Below are 8183 nucleotides of genomic sequence, written 5' to 3' on the forward strand. Positions count from 1 at the left end.
GGTTTAACAAGCTTCCTTCAGTGGTCAAGGCTAGGGGGTGGTGCCTGACTGGGATACCTGGAGAGGGAGAGGAGCTGGCTGGTCCTGAGGGCTCACAGAGCCTGAGGATGCTGACACCCACCGGTGGGACCATACAATGGCTTTGATGCCCTGGGCAGGACCACACAAGCATCACCATTCTTTCCAAGCTTCTTTTTCTTTCTGGATTTCTTCTACTGCCCTGCCTCTCAGACTAAATTGGAAAAGAATGGATTTTGTCTTTTTTTTCAACAAGAAGACTCAAGGTCTTAAATTGCCTTCTTTGAGGTCTCTGAATAAAAATTTCAGTGAAGACTGCTCCTCTCTCCTTCTCTCCATTCCTGAAACCCAGAAGCCCAAAACAAAAGACAGAGAACTTCAGGGGAATTTACCTAGCCTTGACTCGGGAAGCAAAGAGAGGGGACGGGGTGGGACAGAGGCCGAGAGGGTCCTGGGAATGACTGTTGGAGGGCAGGTGGAAGTGCTTATACTATGGTTCTGGATTACAGAGAGGGTCCCCAGTTAGGGACTTGCTTCCCCAGGCTTGGTTTGTGTCAGCTCCCTGTGCCAGCAGCTCAGGAGTAAAGGACTCAGTCCACTGAGATGTACACCTGTTGAGAAGCAGAGGACCAGTACCCTAGGCCCCCATCTCCAGTTATGTCATAATTCCCAGGTTGTTCATCCAAGGGTCAGGATAAGACATGGTGTTAGGGTAGAGAGGGGACACTAAGGGAGTGGAGCTGGGGGATGAGCATAGGCTATGTGACTATGCTAGACCTTCAACAAGGAGGATCTCATTGATCTTCCTGAGGATCCTACGGTGGAGCTATCTGTCATCCTCTGTTGAGAACCCTGGGGTTGGAGGGCATCATCTTGCCCACAGCACACAGTGGGGATTTGAACCTACAAGTCAGCCTGCAGGACCTGCTTACTTTTTCCGTTTGCTGGCTAGACCTGCTTCCTCCTTTGGAAGCTAGGAAGCTAGGGACAGTCAGAGTGGCCTGGACAATCCTGAGGTCCTTTCTAGCACATATGCTCATGCACAGCTTATGCACACAGAGGCCCTGTTCAGATTTGAGTGCAAAGCAACTGTGCCAAGAGTATAAACATGGGTGAGCGTGTGTGCATGTATGTGACAGGTAAATGTGTCCTGCAGTACAGGTGAGCTGGGGGAGAGTGTGGGTTTGCCCTATGTCACAAGGACAGAACTAAGAGCCAAAGGTATAGAAAATTCCACCTGGCTTGCCCTGCATTTGGTTGCATTTCTGCTATCTGGGGTCCAGGTTCTATACCCACAGCCTCAAACCCACCCAGACACACCAGCTGGAGAAACCTTTGCAGGTGCTCAGGGTGGGGACAATCATGCCAAGGAGCCCTGTGGCATTCCCATCCAGCATGCTTGTTTACCCCACAGGCCAGGCCACCATGGCACACTACAAGACAGAACAGGAAGACTGGCTGCTGGTCCACCTCAAGTACCTGCTCTTCATCTTCAACTTCTTCTTCTGGGTAAGTGGAGGCTACAGGCACTGCCCCTCCCCACACCTGGCCACCCTCATTTTGAGTCACTGTGCCATGTTTGTTTTCTCCTAACTCAAAGGCCATGCAGGCGCCCATCTTCAGAGCCAGCCCTGCCCTAGCTAAGAAGGAGGAAGGAAACATGGCCCAGGTTTCATGAAGTCCACCATACCACATCCCTATGGAACCATCAGCCCTGTACACAGCCCCATCTGTCTTCTCTGCCACCATCATACCACCCCCATTCATATGTGACTGCTGAAATAATGTCCCCCTTGCCACTGAAGTCCACTAATCTTACCTGGTCACAGTCTCAGAGCTGTACTATGACAGCTTTTCCACAATAATGTGGTCTTTGTCCCCAGAGGTGATTACTTGGCTAATTAGAAATACAACACCATCAGTCTCTAGACTGTGGTGGTGGTAGGGCCGGTAATTTTTTTTTTTTTTACTTTAATTTATTTCATTTAACTTATTGAGACAAAGTCTCACTAGGTAGTCCAGACTTGCTTGGACCTGGTGATCCTCCTGTCTCAGCTTCCCGAGTGTAGTAATTATAGGTACTTGCTTTCACTCCAGTGTTTGCTTATTGTTTGAATGTGTGTTTTGCACTGTGGTCTCACTGAATGGGGGAAAGAAGGAGACAACTAAGACAGCAGGTTTGCAGTCAGCAGGGCCTCTGGCAGCTGTGAGTGCCGTGGCTCTGAGGCAGCTTGCTTCAGTTCCCTGAGTCTGTGTCCCCTGCCATAGTTAAGAGTTCGTCTCCAGCCTCCAGGGCTTGCATGCAACATATATTGTGAGCATATTAGATATTAAGAAGCCTGAAAATAGCCCCAAAGCAGCATCTTGCTGAAGCAGAGCAAGGTGCCAGGTCAGAAACACCTCTTCTGCCAAGACTCATAGTGTCTCAAAGAGGCAGAAAGGGACTGTAGGATCACACCGCTTCTAAGCTCTTTCATGCTAAGATAGCAGCTCAGGGAAGGTTTTGAAAAATCTGGGAAAACTGACCGTGTCAGATACTATCTGTTAAAAGATGAACAATCAATGTTTGCTTAAATGTGTTTTTGCAAAGTTCCTGAGAGAACAAACAATAAAATGACTGCTATGTTGATCTTCCTGGTCAAGGGTTTCTTGGAACAGGAAGGGCCCAGGGCTTTGCATCCTGGATAGTTAAGCCCTGTGGATAAGGAACGACTAGGCTGTGGTGTAGACAGCTTTGAACTTCAGATGAATTACTTAGGGTATTTTGAATTCTTGCTGAGCGTGCATTTCTCCCTCTGTGTTTCATCCTTTCCTCTTTCCCGCTTTCCTCCCCTTCTCCCCCCTTCCTTTTCTTCTCCCTTCTCTCCTTCCCTCCCTTCTTCCTTCCTTCCCTCTTTCCTTTCTTTGGGTTTTTGGATTTTGTTTTTTGGTTTCTTTTTTCTTTCTTTCTTTCTTTTTCCTTTTTGAGACAGTCTCACACTGTAACCCAGGCTGTCCTCACCCTCGAACTTAGGGTAGTCCTTTTACAGCAGCCTCCCAAGTGCTGGAATGAGACGTGTAAACCACAACACCTGGGTCAAATATTTCTTTTTTGAGACTGTACTATTCCTGAAGCTGTAGAGATGATTCAGCAGTTAAGAGCACTGTCTGCTCTTATAGAAGACCTGGGTTCAAATCCCAGCACCCACATAGCAGCTAACAACTGTCTGTAACTCCAGTTCCAGGAGATCCAACACCCTCTTCTGTCCTCTGCAGACACTGCCCGGCACAGGTCACTTACATACAAGCAGGCATAACACTCATAACATAAAATAATTTTTTATTTTCAGACTGTGCTTTTCCTAATGGTAAAAGTTTCCTGTGTCCACTACAATTAATCTCATATATAATTTGCCCATGTCTTACTATGTTGATTTACTAGGGCAACCAGAACAAAGTGCCATAATCAGAATGGGATTAACCAGCAGAAATTTTTCACAGCTCTGGACCTATATGCCCATCATGAAAGTGTCAGCTGAGCCAGGCCCCCTCCCTCCCTGTCCTTTCCCAGCTTCCAGAGATGACTGGTGACCCCAGCCCCTCAGCCTCTCCACCTCTGTCCCTTCTGCTGTCCTCATACCCTGGTCCCCTGTGTCTCAGTTGACCATAGCACCTCTCTCTCTCTCTCTCTCTTTCTCTCTCTCTCTCTCTACCAGCCTGCCCTTATAACCACATCTTAGATTGATTGATTGCATCTGCCAAGGCCTTATTTCCAAATAAAGTCCCTGTCACAGGCACAGGAGTAGGATCCCAGAATACCTCTGTGAAACACAATTCAATGTACCACTCACTCTCCATCCCACCCACACACAGCCACTGCCAATGTACCCTCAGCCTCGACACTGACCAAGGCGAGAGATGGTAGTGACCCTACAGTGATATGGAAGTACTTGAAGAGGGTAAGGGCTGGAGTGGTAACAGTGACCAGGTCAGGTGGTAACTGGGTGGCTGAGAGGAAGGAAGATCTGGGGTACACAGGTCCTGGGTGGATGCTGGGACTCACGGTTGGCACAGGACACCACAAGGAGAAGCAGTTTGGATGAGGCCTGGTGGAGACATGGGGAGCGAGAATAGCAAAAGACACCTGAGTAGGGATTTCCTGTGGGCGGGTGGCTCATGGCTCTGGATCTCAGGAGCCAGGCAGGCCAATGCCTAGACTTGGGGGCTGTCACCTCCTAGATGGGTTGGCAGTCATGGGGACAGGTAGGAAACTGGTGAGCAGTAGTAAGCAGGATAACTGACAGGAAAGGCTCAGCAGAGCAGAGAGTCTCCTTAGGTCACTGCTGAGTCAGATTTCCTTAAATGAGAGAGTTCTCAGATAGGGGGCTTCTGGTACTTAACCCCAGAAAGCTCTAGAAAACCAGCGTGAAAAGTACCCTAGGGATGCAAAGAAAGAGAGCCACTACAGAGAAGGGAGAGCGGGGACATGGGTCATGGAACATGGAGAGCAGATAAGGTCAACTGTGTGGAAAGTGAGAGATACATCCTGAGGCCTGGGAAACACCACTGGGCTGAGCATTAGAGAGAGTACAGGTCATACTGATGGACGGTGTGTGGGCACAGGGAGCAAGATGGTGTGGACCACTGCCCCTACACATAGAAGAGGACGGAGGGTGATCCCAATGAAGCCGAAGGGTCACTGATCCCTTAGTAACAAGGGTTTTTGTGAGGTGCTCAGCACCAAATATCTGTGAAGGGACTGGGACCTTGTGAACTGCATGGGCAGGAGGCAGCAGATGGTGGGCATGGTGACCAGCCTCAAGGGCTGCACCCAGCCAGAATGGACACAGCCTGCCTGTCCACTGGGAGGGATAAGGAAGAAGTTCCAATGGAGGCAGCAAGGACAGATGGGCAAGAATGAGGGACCAGAACAGCCAACACAAGGACAGTTTCCCTGGCCAGACTTCATGGCTTCCAGTTAAAAACCTGAGGGCCTACCTAGCCAGGGACTTCCAGCCTTCCAAATGGTTGTAAATTTCTATCACTGAAGCCACCCAATCAGATGACAGTGATGACAGTTGGAGCAGGTTGAAATGCTAGGCAAATCACTGTATGTGCCCCGCACTCACTTTTTTCACATGTGAAATGGGAATGTGAGTACTGTAAGAATGAGTGCTTGCTCTTGGGGAACCATGGCTATGGATAGCACAAGCTTGGTGCTCAGCTGTTAGTGCAGTGGACTGACAGGGCCCTGCACCATCGCTTCAAGCAGCTTCCTCTCTTTCTAGCACTGGCCTTAGGGTTTTTGGTGCCATGACCTGTGTAAGAAACACAAGGAAGCTGGGCATGATGGTGCACACCTTTAGATCCAGTACTTAGGAGGCAGAGGCAGGCAGATATCTGCAAGTTCAAGGCCAGCCTGGCCTACACAGCAAGTTCCAAGCCTACTGGGGCTACAGGGAGACCCCGTCTCAAAAGAAAAAAAAGGGAAGCAAGGACTGTTACATGAAACTTTGCTCTTGGAACTAAACTTCCCTGCTTGAGTTTGGTGCCCTTTGAGACCTCCTCTGCCGTTTGTATCATTAATACTGTTGTTATTAAGTGCAGGTCACAACCCACAAAATCTATTTCACAGCCTGAGAGGGTCATATTCCCATGTCTGAAAAGACTAGAGTAGTTCCCACTCCACTCACCTTGGGCAGGATTCAGGCATAGCCGTCCCCCTTCACATCACCATGCCCTGGAGGCCCTCTTGGATGCAGCTCTTGGCAGGGGTCACAGATGTCACCATCATCACGAACCTCCTTGGTGACCTCGAAAAGCCAGCGTGCCCAGCTTTCCTGCATGACTGCTGAGGAGACGTTCCCCCTTCCTATGTGGTTCCCATCACCTCTCTGTTGTTCTCTAATTTATTATTTTAATTAGCTGCTTGGCTGTGTTAATAATCAAAACATTCCCAACCTCCCAGGAGCTTTGCCAGGCTACGGGAGGGGCCTGGGAAGACTGTCTCAGCTCAATGATTTTCCTGCCCTGAGTGTCAGCCCAGGCTTTAGAGAAACAGGGGAGTTGGGGAGATGTCTTAGTGGGTAAGAGTGCTTGCTCTGCAAGCCTGAGGACCTGAGTTCGAATCCCCAGCACCCATGTAAAAAGCCAGGTGTGGGCCCACATACCTATAACCTGGTGCTGAGGAGGGGTTATGAGATGGAGACAAGAACAATGGGAATAAGGCAGGAGCAGGATAACCAGAATCTTCCTGTGGCCTCCTGTGCACATAGGCACGTACACCTACACACACACGCGCACACACACACACACACGCACACGCACACACACACATACAAAGAGAGACATGGGGCTGAGACTCGGAGCAGAGAGAGACCAGTCTTCAGGGAGGGTCTAAGAGCATCACTCAGAGTGCAGAGGACTAGGAGGAAGTGGCTTTTCTTCCTCACTTCCACACCCAGGATTGGAGGTCCACTGCTTTGTCTCTGACTGAAAGTGGTGTCAGGTGTCAGTCACAGTTAAAGTATTTGGTCTATGCAGGGCCATGGCCGTGATGTGGTAACAGCTATAATCTCCTCTGCTGGGATCAGGGACTATATCTGGTCTCAAAGGACACCAGTGACTGACTTCCTGAGCAAGGCAAGTGTGTAAGGGTCCACAGCTTAGGTGGCAAAATGGCATCTGTGTGGACCACTGTCTGCTGAGCACAGCAGCCATTACTACTTTAATCAGAGCAGCTTTTGTTACCTACACAAGACCCTTAAGATGGGGCCTGCTGAGATTTTTTTCATAGAAGGGTATGGAGATTCCAGCCTCTCGCTCACTCCTGACCTGCCCATGCTTGCTTATGATCCTGCCCAGTTATATCGTCTCAGGAGCTAGAACGTACAGAAGATAGAAGGCTGACTGAAGGGGTCCCCAAGTCAGCAGCTATGGAAGTTGTCACCCATGCTGTGGTGACACTTTAGAGTGACACAGCTATTTTAGGGTCTTGGAAGGAATTGTTGCTTTGGTCCATTGTTAGTGCCCTGCTTGGGGTGAGTTTGTTCCCATCTCCCTGAGGAAAGTTAATTCAACACCATCCAATGGGACATTGGGATTTCTGAGCCTTTTTTCCCACTCTGTTGATGAGTAAGTTATATGGCTTGGGGATGTCTTCTCTGTCTAGACCATAGTTCCTCCACAATGTGAAATTTCAGTTTGTTCCTTCCCTCCTTCACCTTTGTTTCTTCTTCCTCTTTGCCTTCCTTCCTCACTCCCTTTCCCTCCCTCCATCCCTCCTCCCCCTCTTCTCCCCTGTCTATGTCTACCTTTCACTCTAGCACTCTCCCCAGGACACTAAGGTGAATGAGTACTAATCAAAAGGCTAATGGGGAGACTCAATGTAGCAAATAAAACAAATCTCCTGTGAGGAGCATAACTATAGAAACATGCACAAGGCTGGTAGGGAGGTCAACATGATGGGTGTGGGGTGTGCATGGCTCCAAACAAGGTTCTTCTGGCTTCTGACCTGTGCTTGGAAGATAAATGGGAGACCTAACCCTCACTTCCAGCTTGGACCCTCTGTGTTCTGTGAGATCTTGCATTCATCAGAGCAGATTCAAAAAGAGAAGGGCGGGGGTACATAGATCAATTTTATCAAGAGATTTTTTTTCTTACTTTTATTTATGTGTATGTGTGTTTTGCCTGCATGTATATAAGTGCGCCCATGGCATGCAATGCTTGTGGAGGATCCCCTGGAACTGGAGTTATGGATGGTAGTTAGCCACCATATGGGTGCCGGGAATTGAACCTGGGTCCTCTGGAAGAACGACAAATGTTCTCAAGCGCTGAGCCATCTTTCCAGCCCATCAAGAGACTTTTCTTAAATAACCATGAAGAGCATGCCTGTGGGTGGAAAGCCACCTGGGCCTGCATGACACAAGCCCATCCTTATAGAGTCACTCCCACAAACTGGGGCACAGCCAGCAGCTAATAGGACCCTGTATTAGTCAGAGTTCTCCAAAGAAACAGAACCAATAGAACGAATGTATATGTATAGAGATTTATCCGCTTAGCTCACAGGATAGAGTCCAAGTAGTCCAACAATGGCTGCACCACACTGGAGAGGCTGAGAATCCGTAGTCGCTCAGTCCACGAGGCTGGATGTCTCAGTAGTCCCAATCTGGCACTGAAGGTCTGAC

At 49.1% G+C, this 8183-nt stretch overlaps 1 protein-coding gene across 3 annotated transcripts in view; it reads left to right on the top strand.

The window, feature by feature from the left end:
• The window catches only part of Tspan11 (tetraspanin 11), a 71954-nt gene that overhangs the window by 24472 nt on the left and 39299 nt on the right, over positions 1-8183 (top strand). For all 3 annotated transcript variants that reach the window (XM_029559825.1, XM_029559824.1, XM_029559823.1), the window contains exon 2: positions 1433-1527. In XM_029559825.1, coding sequence (XP_029415685.1) covers positions 1444-1527 — 84 coding nt within the window. In that variant the 5' untranslated portion in view covers positions 1433-1443. The remainder of the gene's footprint in view (positions 1-1432; positions 1528-8183) is intronic.

Source organism: Nannospalax galili, unplaced genomic scaffold, assembly GCF_000622305.1.
Source record: "Nannospalax galili isolate Female #2095 unplaced genomic scaffold, S.galili_v1.0 scaffold589, whole genome shotgun sequence".
Classification (NCBI taxonomy): Eukaryota; Metazoa; Chordata; class Mammalia; order Rodentia; family Spalacidae; genus Nannospalax; species Nannospalax galili.